General features: G+C 32.3%; 1 protein-coding gene across 1 annotated transcript in view; it reads right to left on the bottom strand.

Moving 5' to 3' along the window:
• Nucleotides 1-461: 461 nt before the first annotated feature.
• The window catches only part of LOC132555903 (uncharacterized), a 46,743-nt gene continuing 31,463 nt past the window's right edge, over nt 462-15,741 (bottom strand). The window contains exons 17-23 of the mRNA XM_060220282.1: nt 9,611-9,782; nt 8,803-9,025; nt 7,410-7,526; nt 6,554-6,741; nt 6,037-6,217; nt 3,064-3,330; nt 462-532 (exon numbers count right to left, since the gene is read on the bottom strand). Coding sequence (XP_060076265.1) covers nt 462-532; nt 3,064-3,330; nt 6,037-6,217; nt 6,554-6,741; nt 7,410-7,526; nt 8,803-9,025; nt 9,611-9,782 — 1,219 coding nt within the window. The remainder of the gene's footprint in view (nt 533-3,063; nt 3,331-6,036; nt 6,218-6,553; nt 6,742-7,409; nt 7,527-8,802; nt 9,026-9,610; nt 9,783-15,741) is intronic.

Raw genomic sequence — 15,741 nt, 5'->3', positions numbered from 1 at the left:
CACATTACATAAAATATCACAGGTAATAACTGGACGGAAACATGCAATACAGAAAATGTGATCAACAGATTGATCAATCTAAACAATACATGTATATAACTATTTTTTTGTTATAAAAGTTATTGAAACTTTGAATTTATGATGTATAATCTCATAAAGTGAGTGTTACCACTTTGTATTTGTACAATATGGATACAAACTTGGCGGTGTTCTTTTTGATAAATTTAGATGGAAAACACAGGAGGCAGTGCTTACGTTTTTTTTTTCGTAAGAGCAATTAATATTTTATCATAATTATTCTTTCGTCACTTATTTTGTTAATTTAGATGTAGCCTATGACTAACGGTCACACAACATTGATATAATCTAAATGGCTATCTATAATCTCAATCGTTGTCATGGCATATATCGCGTCCACCACTTAAACTCGTGGTTGTAGTATTGCAGTTAATGACTTCATATTATGCTGCATTCCATACCACGCGCTGTGCCCATGTTCCTCCACTCCTGAAGAAGAGCCCTTTGTATGTGGCTGAAAAATATCAAACAAATATAAAAAAAATAATTACGTCTCATATGAAACATAATGATTACAGAAATAAATAAAGAAATGACAATATTTGTTTTTCAAAAATTGTTACATCTCTGATATAGACTACTCGACCATATATGTACATAGCCCATAACAAGCATATCTTACTTGAGCATTCATTTCATGAGTTGAATGAAAGGAACCAAAAAATGTTAAAATGTGAATTTAAATTACAAAAATAAAAATACGTATTATAAATGAATGTATCTGTACCACATATGAAACTTAAGACCCTTTTATATCACATTACATATAAGTGTATTTATTTTATAGATATAATATAAAGCCACCATGCCGCGTGTTGAGTGTTCAGTTTTTTTATCACACAGAGAAATAGAGCATTTCTCAATGACAACATCATCACAACATATTTGTGTCATATTTCCCCATAATTTTCATCAACATGCATCTTTTGAAACCACATGTTAAGAGCATGTCCATCAGTTGGCCAAAAATCTTGATAACATATAGGTTGGGGATGCAGGAATTTTGGAAGCTATGAATGGAACTTTTCACAATAGGAAAGTTTAAATAATCATGTTTATCAGACAGTTCGGTGGAAAGCTGTCCATGTTGGTTGCATTTCGGAAAAAGATTGATTTTCAATTCTAGTGGGCATACATAAAACATCAAGAAAACATCAACATGGCATAATAATACAATAACTCCATAAAAAGAACTAGAAGAATAAATCCAGGTGTTCTTGAAAAGTAAGCGTCTTCTGCTTCATCGACGACACCCGTCATGTAAACCTTGGTCGATCCTAGTAAGTAATTTTACGTTCTCAAATGAGAACAAGGTATACAACAACGAACCAACAGGTAAACTAACGAGCACCAAATATGTCGAGCTTCATTTCGAACAAAGAAATAGAATATTTCTCAATAAGACCACTATTGCGACCATAAACTTGCCCCATAATTTTCATCAAACTGCATCTTTTGGACCCTTGTGTTACGAGTTTGTCAGTCCGTTGTCAGTCTTGCATGGGAATCGTGATAATTCGAACAGACCCTTCAATATCGTATTAACTTTTGCATGGAAATACCATTAGGTTGGAGATGTAGGATATTGCTATGCAGAAATGGAAAATTCACTATAGGGAAATTGAAATCATCACGTTTTCATAAAGTTTGATTGAAAGCTGTCCATATTGGTTTCGTTGTAGGAAAAGATCGAGATAAGCAGCTGATGTCGAAGAGTCTGTCGTATCTTTGATTTCCAATTCTGTTGAATATATACGATGGACGTAGTCAATAAATTTCTTGTTATTTAAAGACGTCATCAATATATCTGAAGGTAAAAGTATATGGCTTAGCTAGGTATTTGTGGCCTGTTTTGATAACTTCTTCGATAAAATTCAGCCTCGTATGAAAACAAAAGCAAGTTAGTCAACAGAAGGGCGTAGTTTGTTCCCATAGGTATGGTAATACCATGGCAAAAGATCTATTTTTATGCGATAATTTTTATGATTTTATCCTATGTATAACAACCATATATATATATACCGCAGTTCACTTCTTGGAGTCTTCAAAATCCACATTCTATTAATTCCACATCTTGAGTGAATAATATCACAATAAGACTGTAACCTTGATTTGATAGTACTTAGAATGGTGGTTAGTAGTTTAAACAAAGGATTGGTTGAAAAGTTGGACGAGCCAGCTTTAAATGTTGTTAAATGGAATCTTGTGAAGTTTAGGAATCCAGTATAAACGGAGAGGTCCATATCCTTATGATTGATAGGCAATCTAAATGGTTGTAATACCGAAGCTAGTATTTCGCCTTTGAAAGATTATGTATAACATTAGCATTATATATAAGAGGAGTTTTCTTCGCTATCAAGCAAGCCAAGTTCTTCTTGTATTCAGGAAATGTAATAACATTTGCAGACAAAGATCAAGTTATTGGACGCCTTATCTGCAGGCACAATACGATATCTGTCATGTAAATCTTCAAGTGTAGATTTAGCATCAGGATCGAGGAAAGCTGACCTGTGTTTTGTTGTCATTTTCGATTTCAAGTTGCAAATTATTTTACAAAAGATGGACCGAATGGACTTAACCCACTCAGAAAGTTAGACATGGTAAAGAATATCGTGTTATTTAAAGGCAGCACGTCATCATATTTCAAAGTTAAATAAAAGGACATGGCAAAGTTTTTGTGACATATATCAATAAGCTCTTCAATATAATTCAGTCTCGTATAAGTCTGTTAAATATAACTCACTTCATACCATGGAAAACGTCAATAGTATACTATTATATAATATGCATGTAAATTTATTTTTAGTTGTCGTTAGTATTTTTATGGTTGTTGTTTACCTTGTTCTCAATGGAAATGTATTATGACTTACTTATCTTGATTAAGACTAACATGGCGCCATCATCTGTAGACAATAGAAATACAATGCTGTACATTTGTTATCTATGTATAACAGATACACGATATCTGTCGACGTTGGCACCTACCTCCCCAATCTCCTAGTTGGTAATTTGCATGTGGCTCAGCAGAATTGAACTCGTCATTGGATTGCCAGCCGATCGGTTTGGAGAATAAAAACTGACCATTGTCTTTCCCATTGTCTCTAGACGTGAAGTAGGTATCTAGACTAACCGTGTCCCAGTCATCGCCGTCATTCATACTCATCAGCATTGTTCTCTTGTTCGTGTGCCAGGCATACAGTCGATCCATTGTCTTATCGTAGCCATGGAGACACCCAACTACATCCGGCAAACCTTATGAAACCAAGAAGAAAAACTTATAATTTAAACAAAAATACAATACACATGGAGTTTTAGAGAGCTTAATTTTGAAAATATTTATTTGTAATAGATACAAGTCTGTATTTCAATATTAATAATTTCCTGAACATCTCATGTCATTTTAATGATATTCATTACTGATTTTTATCATCGTTATAACATTTACATGACGTAAATTGTTACCCTCATATTTTTATTACAATAATGACTTAATATCAATAACATATTGTGATAATTCATGCACTAACGTGTCCACGTCTGGCCATCATTCGAGCGAGCACAGTTGATCTGCATTTCACCAATCAGTGATTCATCTCTGAAAGATAAAGTTTAACTGATCCAAAAGAGCCGGATACTTGACCAATGCATTCCGAGAAGAATGATACTTAAACATTAAAAACGACAGGTGGCTTATTTTTAATTAGAACTTAATTATAATTCTTTAATTTTATTGTCATATAACGAGAAACTTTCAAGCTAGAGCGATACGGCTACCACGCGTTTTAATGTGTACTTGTGTAGTAATTACGTAGATTTTAAATAAAAACAACTATGTACACTTTTAACATCCTATACAATTTCTTATCACACAACATACGTGACATCACACGTAAAAGATGGATTAGTTAACTCACGTAGCTGGCGTAGCGTCGCAAAAAAGTAGAGACGAAGTCTTTGTGTTGAGAGCCATGCTTCGGTAGTGAAACTCTATATTGAGCAAAGAGAGAGTGATCTTATATCACAATTCAAAGTGGAATTAACGTTACAAGTGCTTCTTCAAAATGACCATGAAGATATGCTTGTCTTACATTTATTTGAATCAAAAGTATCGGGGCAAATATTGTTTCCAAATGTCAAAACATTAATCCTTCTAGTACATACAAATTAACATAGCTGAATAGGATATTAAAGAGTTATTAATTATTCGTAAACACACTATATCACCGAACCAATCCTATCTATACCTACAAGTGTTTTCAAATACGAACACCAATATCAAATTCGTGATATTTTAAATCAAAACAGACATATCAAACTTATGCTTTGGTTGTTTGTGAATGTGAAGAAATGGATCATTTATAGTGAATGTATTCAAATGATGTTTGTATCCGCATAAATGATATTATCTGGTTTCTAATCAACAAGCACACACAAGTCACATGATGAATACCTGGTTCTGTTGGCTGATGTTTCGTTACAATATCACAGATTTCTGGAACCAAGAATAAATTATAATTAAACACGCACTCAAATAACACTGTAACTACAATATATACATACACTCAGCTCAATTCTTTATAGTAAATATACGTACCATCAGCACTTTACCCTTTTAGTTTACACTAACGTAAGGTAGATTTACGTAATAAAGCCACATTTCCATATAGGTCTTCAATCATTTACGTACCAAATCATATTTTAAAATCAACGTATCTTTAGAAAATCTATCTACACTATATAAATATACATGACCTCTGATGTACGTTATCTAGACCAGAGTGGCAGTCATGCACGACTCCGGAAAACCAACAGCCAGGCAATAGACCCTAAAAGCCTAACCGAGCAATAAATAAATTCAAAGTTTAAACATTCGTTACAGCTTAATATGTTTTTCGTGTTCATTTCCATCAAAATTGGACATTTTAATTTCACCTTCGATTTCGAAAAAAAAAAATTATCTCCAACAAATCGTGACAAGGTCATCAATATTAACATTAAGTTTCATTCCAATCTGACAAGGAGCTTCCTTGGGATGACAACAAAAAGTAAGAAACGGAACAGTAACAACATGTCCTCACGACTTCGGCGGCTTGATTATTGATATGATTATATCAATAACCTTGACGACTTTACAACAACTGATCCGAGTACATATTGACTTCACTAGATGATCTGACAATAAGGGGGCATTGTACAATGCTTACTTGCCGAATTTGTTACTATTAAATTCCAATGCATCTCTGTTCGTCGAGATCACTATTTGCTTAAAATGATACATCATGCACCAGAGCATATGCGAGTTTGAAAGAGTCAGTATTGCAAAGCTTCTAAACGACTCGGAAATACTCCAAAAATTATCGGCTACTTTTCCTTAATCAGCAAGCTATTTGTAGGTTAGCTTGTTATAGACTGTGGAGCAAACAGTCGAAACAATTACGGTACCGTATCATATTGTTTTAAATAAGGAAAAAGATTTTGGCTTGGAGTTCAAAGCTGAGCAGGGACACTTTTTATCGATTTATTTTTCATTTTGTTTCAGTTGTAACGATTTCAATTTTTCTTGGGAGTAATATTTGTTTTACTATGAAACTGGGGAATACTAAATCATTTACCGTTAAGTCGTTTCCTAGCACATAGTTTTTTTTTCATCACGACCTCTGTATCATGGCCTTTGGCCAACATAAGGATACTTTCAAGAATATTATCATTTCTTAGACGAAGAAGAAGAAGAAACGGGGATGGAACAAGTCTCCCACTCGTTAGGGAGAATCAAATGTAAATTCAAACGTACATTTCATTGTCACTCTAGGCTTATTTATGGCCAATCTGTGCACTACGTCAACGTGGTACTGTAATATTTAGATGAAGATGGATAGAATTGCCTTGCTACTGGAATATTTCTGACAAGATATACCATGAAAAATTATCATGGAAGAAGTCATAATGTATCAATCTCACCTTGGGATGATATGTCACTCGACCTGGTACACCCTATAAACTCGACTTTCAGTCCGAGCAAGGCGGGTAATATTCCCGCATTATCTGACAAGAGGTAGATTCGGATATATCTGGCTGGAGTAGGTCTACCTGGTTCCACCGTGATTTCGTCATTGGCAGCAAACATCCCGCTAACATCGATCTAAAAATATGGTAGTCGTTGAAAAGATATAGAATCTTGTTTATGAAGGCTTTTTACTTTTGTGAAACAACAGTATTTGTAGAAGACACATGCTTACTATAAATAATGTATATAAACGGTATCAAGTGATTCCGGAATAGGTAATACAATCATAAGTTACCACGGCAGATAACTTCCCAGTTGCCTTCATGTTAATGATTAGGTTTTGATAATAGATACTAGACAAATAAATAAATCGACTGTTGTTACAAGGACTGCAATAAAAATATACTGTGGTCATGGAATTGGACGTATCGTGTACATCGCCAACTCATTGCTCCGGTGATGTGTACTTACGATTTCGGCCCTTTCATATGCTTTGTCGTCATTGCTATAATCCAGTGCGATAGAGGTAACGACATGAGGGAACAGGGTGGTATTTCCTCGTTCTATGATTATTTTTGCCACAAGTGTGACGTTTCCAAAGCAAACTTGGAGGTACCGTAATGGTGAAAGAAGTACTGAATGACTGAATGGTGACCAAGCTATATAAAACAGAATTAATATTGTATGTAAGTCTCATTGTGATTCCAGAATACTCTATTGATATAGAGCGTATTCAATGTGCTAAGTGTGTGTGATAGTATACATGTAACTACAACATAACATCATGCACATGACTTTTTCAGCATATTTAGGAAGTTTTGCGATGAATGATGTTGTTAACATTGTTTTCATTAAGGAGCATGGCATAGATTTGATAAGCAAGGATTTTCATGTCAAGTGTCGCTGGTGAGGCATAAGACGCGTTCTCTTCCAAAACACCTGGTCTTATTTAAAGTCTGCCCTAGTTTGATCTATTTTGAGTTAGAAATAATATTCTGTTGACATTTTGGTATGTGTTTTGATTTTTTAAAAGTGTATTCCTGTCAAAGATAAATGCTTGAGCTGCACTGTAATACTATGATCAAATCATATCTGACTTTGATTCTGATATACATTGGGTTGGGATTGTTGGGGACAAGCTCCTGCCGACGACTGTAGTTGTCGTAAGTTGAAGTGATCTGATATTAACACGAACTCGAATTAGGTATTAAAGTTACCATCTAATCATGCATTTATCATACGTTATACCTATATTGATACTCCTTTTTAATTCCTATTAGCAATATTTTGAATTATCGTTTCAATGAAATATTTGGTACACACGTACCTGAACTTCCCTTGTACCGACTATGTATAGCAGGGTGTTGAGGATCATCCTCGACAGATGAGGCGATCTGGCAATCCTTGATAAGGCCCGTCTCCATTCCGAGGACAGTGTTACAGGCTGCATGCAAACACGCACAATTCGTAAAATATACAAATAAATTTATGCATTTTTGATTCACAATAGCTCATCTTAATTTATACAGAATAATTACATCTTCCCTAATAGTGTTTAAACACCAAGTTACTGTGAATATACAATATGTTGAGGATATTTAATAGTTTCCCGGTCATAATGGTAAATATGGCGTATGTTTGGCAGAATATCTACCGCCCATCACATGAAACATCAGTATCGTGCTATAAGAATGATATATGGGTGATTTTCAACAGGAAACGATTAAATGTTACATTTAATACATAATCATTAATTATATTAAGGAGAAGAAATTGTGTCAAAGGGCGTAAATCACTATCATTTCTTTGCATCGCATTACCTTGCAACTGACATAATGACAATGTTTTTTTTTTCAAAAACGACTGTTTTATCGATCTTGTCGGAAAGTTACCAAATAGTAACTTAAATACAGTGTAAGCAATAAAGATTAAAACATGACTATTTAGCTTTCGCTTCAACCTTATCTATCTGCACTAAAAATAGAACATCAGGTGGTTTCAATTCAGCAAATAGAAGACATAGTTCATATTGGTCATAAAAAGTATATCGCACCAGTACCAACATCTGAAATGATAAGTTTCTTACGGCAATGCTTGTGTATTTCCCCTTGAATCATGTCAGCGAAATAATCTCCTTTTTCGAACCTGTTATATTTCTAATCACTACACACCCAATATCTAGCTTAAGATTATGCTTTGGAGTTTGTGTCGACTAAAAACAGCACGATGCCGTGTTATCGTGTTTGCACGTACGTAGTGGTGTGTGTGGCAATACCTAAATTGAAGATTGTCACATGACCCGTTAAATAATATTAACGTTTACAAGAGCCAGATAAAAAAAATCCAGTAAGTAAGGTAATATTATACGGAAACCTAACTGAAAACTGCAGGGCCATAATTTGCCTTCAAATTTTATTCAGCTATTCGAAATAGTAATAAAGTGAAAGTAAAGATATTTTGCGACCTAAAACGTGACATCACTCAAGTTCTATGCACTCGCATGTTGATCAAGGGACGTTTATAATGACATTAAATGCTTTATTTAGGCCTGTATTCATATCCGAAGGTTTCTACCGACGCGGTAGTGATAGGCCGGAAGTTATGCAAATAATTCATGAAGAAAGACAGGTGCATTTCCGTTAAAATTTTAAAAACCGTCGACATTGTGTGCCGAGTTATTATGAAACCTACAGAATATCAGCTTTTAATTGTACACTTACCATCGTCTTGTGTGACCTTGGCGCTGAAGTTCAGATACTGTGTATCGGTAGATAAGAAAGAATTACTCGGTAAGGAGCTACCAGACCTCTGATAGACATTACTGCCTGCCTCTAACAAAATGATGGTGTTATCTGGAATAATGTCTAATGGAACTTCCACTGAGTTATTACTCTCCAGTAACACTGTAAAATCCACTGCATTACAGAGGAGAAGGTTTCCAAACTGTAAAATACAAATAACAAAATTAACTCTGGATCAACTATCAAAACATACAACAGCATGTCTCCAAAATATAAATAAAGGGACGCCAACACCACTGTCTAGATCTCATATCAACAGGACAGTTCTTTAAATACAACAGTTTGTTTACGAATATACAATAATAACTCGGCTATCAAACAGAGATGTTCGCTGAATGCAACATACGGTCATCAATATCATTAACAGCTTAATCCTCTAACAGTGTAACATATTTTCTTCATCTATAAATATAAGCGCTTCTAAACAACGGCGTATAATCCCTGGAAATGACGGTACCTATAATAAGATACCAAATAATCTTGATTTATTATTTCCAGACCGATGTCAATACGCCAACCTAACGGTACATATATTTGAAATATTAAGATATCGGCATTTATAAAGTGTTTAATGTAAGTACATGAATTTTTATACATCATATTAAAAAAATAGAAGGAAAGATGTTTTACAAGGTATTAATCACATAAAAGTTATGAAATATTCTATTCATATGCTTATGAAATAACGATATAGCCACTTTACTTACAAAATTTGTGCTAAATTTACCCGTACGTTGATGAATCCTGGTTCTTTTGTTAGCTCCGCTGGTGTAATATTAGTCCGTGTCAAGTTTGAGAAGTAAAGATAGGGAGGTAGGAACATCAAGAAGGAAGCATTGACAGCCGTTCCCGACGACGTATTGGTGTGACCTAACACGACATCTACGAAGATTTGAGAACTGAAACATATGTAGTCTGTAAACTGATACAGAGTATATAAAGTCTGTAAACTATATCTGTAAACTGACAGAGTATATATGTGTAAACTGATACAGAGTATATAAAGTCTGTAAACTGATACAGAGTATATATAGTCTGTAAACTGATACAGAGTATATATAGTCTGTAAACTGATACAGAAGATATAAAGTCTGTAAACTGATACAGAGTATATATAGTCTGTAAACTGATACAGAGTATATGTAGTCTGTAAACTGATACAGAGTATATAAAGTCTGTAAACTGATACAGAGTATATATAGTCTGTAAACTGATACAGAGTATATATAGTCTGTAAACTGATACAGAAGATATAAAGTCTGTAAACTGATACAGAGTATATAAAGTCTGTAAACTGTATAATTCAGAGTATATAAAGTCTACAGAGTATATGTAGTCTGTAAACTGATACTGATTATATATAGTCTGTAAACTGATACAGAGTATATAAAGTCTGTAAACTGATACAGAGTATATAAAGTCTGTAAACTGATACAGAGTATATAAAGTCTGTAAACTGATACAGAGTATATAAAGTCTGTAAACTGATACAGAGTATATAAAGTCTGTAAACTGATACAGAGTATATAAAGTCTGTAAACTGATACAGAGTATATAAAGTCTGTAAACTGATACAGAGTATATAAAGTCTGTAAACTGATACAGAGTATATAAAAACTGTACTATATAAAGTCTGTAAACTGATACAGAGTATATAAAGTCTGTAAACTGATACAGATATAAAGTATATATAAGTCTGTAAACTGATACAGAGTATATAAAGTCTGTAAACTGATACAGAGTATATAAAGTCTGTAAACTGATACAGAGTATATAAAGTCTGTAAACTGATACAGAGTATATAAAGTCTGTAAACTGATACAGAGTATATAAAGTCTGTAAACTGATACAGAGTATATAAAGTCTGTAAACTGATACAGAGTATATAAAGTCTGTAAACTGATACAGAGTATATAAAGTCTGTAAACTGATACAGAGTATATAAAGTCTGTAAACTGATATGGAGTATATAAAGTCTGTAAACTGATACAGAGTATATAAAGTCTGTAAACTGATACAGAGTATATAAAGTCTGTAAACTGATACAGAGTATATAAAGTCTGTAAACTGATACAGAGTATATAAAGTCTGTAAACTGATACAGAGTATATAAAGTCTATAAACTGATACAGAGTATGTAGTCTGTAAACTGATACAGAGTATATGTAGTCTGTAAACTGATACAGAGTATATAAAGTCTGTAAACTGATACAGAGTATATATAGTCTGTAAACTGATACAGAGTATATATAGTCTGTAAACTGATACAGAGTATATAAAGTCTGTAAACTGATACAGAGTATATAAAGTCTGTAAACTGATACAGAGTGTATATAGTCTGTAAACTGATACAGAAGTATATATAGTCTGTAAACTGATACAGAGTATATAAAACTGTCTGTAAACTGATACAGAGTATATAAAGTCTGTAAACTGATACAGAGTATAAAGTCTGTATATACAGAGTATATAAAGTCTGTAAACTGATACAGAGTATATAAAGTCTGTAAACTGATACAGAGTATATATAGTCTGTAAACTGATACAGAGTAAATAGAGTCTGTAAACTGATACAGAAGATATATAGTCTGTAAACTGATACAGAGTAAATAGAGTCTGTAAACTGATACAGAGTATATAAAGTCTGTAAACTGATACAGAGTATATAAAGTCTGTAAACTGATACAGAGTATATAAAGTCTGTAAACTGATACAGAGTATATAAAGTCTGTAAACTGATTCAGAGTATATGTAGTCTGTAAACTGATACAGAGTATATAAAGTCTGTAAACTGATACAGAGTATATAAAGTCTGTAAACTGATGCAGAGTATATGTAGTCTGTAAACTGATACAGAGTATATAAAGTCTGTAAACTGATACAGAGTATAAAAAGTCTGTAAACTGATACAGAGTATATAAAGTCTGTAAACTGATACAGAGTATATAAAGTCTGTAAACTGATACAAAGTATAAAAGTCTGTAAACTGATACAGAGTATATAAAGTATGTTAACTGATACAGAGTATATATAGTCTGTAAACTGATTCAGAGTATATGTAGTCTGTAAACTGATACAGAGTATAAAAAGTCTGTAAACTGATACAGAGTATATAAAGTCTGTTAACTGATACAGAGTATAAAAAGTCTGTAAACTGATACAGAGTATAAAAAGTCTGTAAACTGATACAGAGTATATAAAGTCTGTAAACTGATACAGAGTATATAAAGTCTGTAAACTGATACAGAGTATAAAAGTCTGTAAACTGATACAGAGTATATATAGTCTGTAAACTGATACAGAGTATATGTAGTCTGTAAACTGATACAGAGTATATAAAGTCTGTAAACTGATACAGAGTATATAAAGTCTGTAAACTGATACAGAGTATATAAAGTCTGTAAACTGATACAGAGTATATAAAGTCTGTAAACTGATACATATGTAGTCTGTAAACTGATACAGAGTATATATAAAGTATATACAGAGTATAAAAAGTCTGTAAACTGATACAGAGTATATAAAGTCTGTAAACTGATACAGAGTATATAAAGTCTGTAAACTGATACAGAATATATAAAGTCTGTAAACTGATACAGAGTATATAAAGTCTGTAAACTGATACAGAGTATATAAAGTCTGTAAACTGATACAGAGTATAAAAGTCTGTAAACTGATACAGAGTATAAAAAGTCTGTAAACTGATACAGAGTATATAAAGTCTGTAAACTGATACAGAGTATATAAAGTCTGTAAACTGATACAAAGTATATAAAGTCTGTAAACTGATACAGAGTATATAAAGTCTGTAAACTGATACAGAGTATATGTAGTCTGTAAACTGATACAGAGTATAAAATGTCTGTAAACTGATACAGAGTATATAAAGTCTGTAAACTGATACAGAGTATATTAAGTCTGTAAACTGATACAGTGTATAAAAAGTCTGTAAACTGATACAGAGTATATAAAGTCTGTAAACTGATACAGAGTATATAAAACAGAGTATATAAAGTCTGTAAACTGATACAGAGTATATAAAGTCTGTAAACTGATACAGAGTATATAAAGTCTGTAAACTGATACAGAGTATAAAAAGTCTGTAAACTGATACAGAGTATATAAAGTCTGTAAACTGATACAGAGTATATAAAGTCTGTAAACTGATACAGAGTATATAAAGTCTGTAAACTGATACAGAGTATATAAAGTCTGTAAACTGATACAGAGTATAAAAAGTCTGTAAACTGATACAGAGTATATGTAGTCTGTAAACTGATACAGAGTATATAAAGTCTGTAAACTGATACAGAGTATATAAAGTCTGTAAACTGATACAGAGTATATGTAGTCTGTAAACTGATACAGATTATATATAGTCTGTAAACTGATACAGAGTAAATAGAGTCTGTAAACTGATACAGAAGATATAAAGTCTGTAAACTGATACAGAAGATATATAGTCTGTAAACTGATACAGAGTAAATAGAGTCTGTAAACTGATACAGAGTATATAAAGTCTGTAAACTGATACAGAGTATATAAAGTCTGTAAACTGATACAGAGTATATAAAGTTTGTAAACTGATACAGAGTATATTTAGTCTGTAAACTGATACATAGTATATGTAGTCTGTAAACTGATACAGAGTATATAAAGTCTGTAAACTGATACAGAGTATATGTAGTCTGTAAACTGATACAGAGTATATAAAGTCTGTAAACTGATACAGAGTATATATAGTCTGTAAACTGATACAGAGTATATAAAGTCTGTACACTGATACAAAGTATAAAAAGTCTGTAAACTGATACAGAGTATATGTAGTCTGTAAACTGATACAGAGTATATGTAGTCTGTAAACTGATACAGAGTATATAAAGTCTGTAAACTGATACAGAGTATATAAAGTCTGTAAACTGATACAGAGTATATAAAGTCTGTAAACTGATTCAGAGTATATGTAGTCTGTAAACTGATACAGAGTATATAAAGTCTGTAAACTGATACAGAGTATATAAAGTCTGTAAACTGATACAGAGTATATAAAGTCTGTAAACTGATACAGAGTATAAAAAGTCTGTAAACTGATACAGAGTATATAAAGTCTGTAAACTGATACAGAGTATATAAAGTCTGTAAACTGATACAGAGTATATAAAGTCTGTTAACTGATACAGAGTATAAAAAGTCTGTAAACTGATACAGAGTATATGTAGTCTGTAAACTGATACAGAGTATATGTAGTCTGTAAACTGATACAGAGTATATAAAGTCTGTAAACTGATACAGAGTATATGTAGTCTGTAAACTGATACAGAGTATATGTAGTCTGTAAACTGATACAGAGTATATGTAGTCTGTAAACTGATACAGAGTATATGTAGTCTGTAAACTGATACAGAGTATATGTAGTCTGTAAACTGATACAGAGTATATAAAGTCTGTAAACTGATACAGAGTATAAAAAGTCTGTAAACTGATACAGAGTATATAAAGTCTGTAAACTGATACAGAGTATAAAAGTCTGTAAACTGATACAGAGTATATAAAGGCTGTTAACTGATATGGAGTATATGTAGTCTGTAAACTGATACAGAGTATATAAAGTCTGTAAACTGATACAGAGTATATGTGGTCTGTAAACTGATACAGAGTATATGTAGTCTGTAAACTGATACAGAGTATATGTAGTCTGTAAACTGATACAGAGTATATAAAGTCTGTAAACTGATACAGAGTATATGTAGTCTGTAAACTGATACAGAGTATATAAAGTCTGTAAACTGATACAGAGTATATGTAGTCTGTAAACTGATGCAGAGTATAAAATGTCTGTAAACTGATACAGAGTATATAAAGTCTGTAAACTGATATGGAGTATATAAAGTCTGTAAACTGATACAGAGTATATAAAGTCTGTAAACTGATACAGAGTATATAAAGTCTGTAAACTGATACAGAGTATATAAAGTCTGTAAACTGATACAGAGTATATGTAGTCTGTAAACTGATACAGAGTATATATAGTCTGTAAACTGATACAGAGTATATAAAGTCTGTAAACTGATACAGAGTATATAAAGTCTGTAAACTGATACAGAGTATATATAGTCTGTAAACTGATACAGAGTATATAAAGTCTGTAAACTGATACAGAGTATATAAAGTCTGTAAACTGATACAAAGTATAAAAAGTCTGTAAACTGATACAAAGTATAAAAAGTCTGTAAACTGATACAGAGTATATAAAGTCTGTAAACTGATACAGAGTATATAAAGTCTGTAAACTGATACAGAGTATATAAAGTCTGTAAACTGATACAGAGTATATAAAGTCTGTAAACTGATACAGAGTATAAAAAGTCTGTAAACTGATACAGAGTATATGTGGTCTGTAAACTGATACAGAGTATAAAAAGTCTGTAAACTGATACAGAGTATATAAAGTCTGTAAACTGATACAAAGTATAAAAAGTCTGTAAACTGATACAGAGTATATAAAGTCTGTAAACTGATACAGAGTATATAAAGTCTGTAAACTGATACAGAGTATAAAAAGTCTGTAAACTGATACAGAGTATATAAAGTCTGTAAACTGATACAGAGTATAAAAAGTCTGTAAAACTGATACAGAGTATAAAAAGTCTGTAAACTGATACAGAGTATATGTAGTCTGTAAACTGATACAGAGTATAAAAAGTCTGTAAACTGATACAGAATATATAAAGTCTGTAAACTGATACAGAGTATATAAAGTCTGTAAACTGATACAGAGTATATAAAGTCTGTAAACTGATACAGAGTATATAAAGTCTGTAAACTGATACAGAGTATATAAAGTCTGTAAACTGATAC

Source organism: Ylistrum balloti, unplaced genomic scaffold (genome assembly GCF_031769215.1).
Source record: "Ylistrum balloti isolate Yb309-2 unplaced genomic scaffold, AGI_CSIRO_Ybal_v1 Utg370524, whole genome shotgun sequence".
NCBI classification, from domain to species: Eukaryota; Metazoa; Mollusca; class Bivalvia; order Pectinida; family Pectinidae; genus Ylistrum; species Ylistrum balloti.
This window is presented reverse-complemented; position numbering and strand designations above follow the sequence as displayed.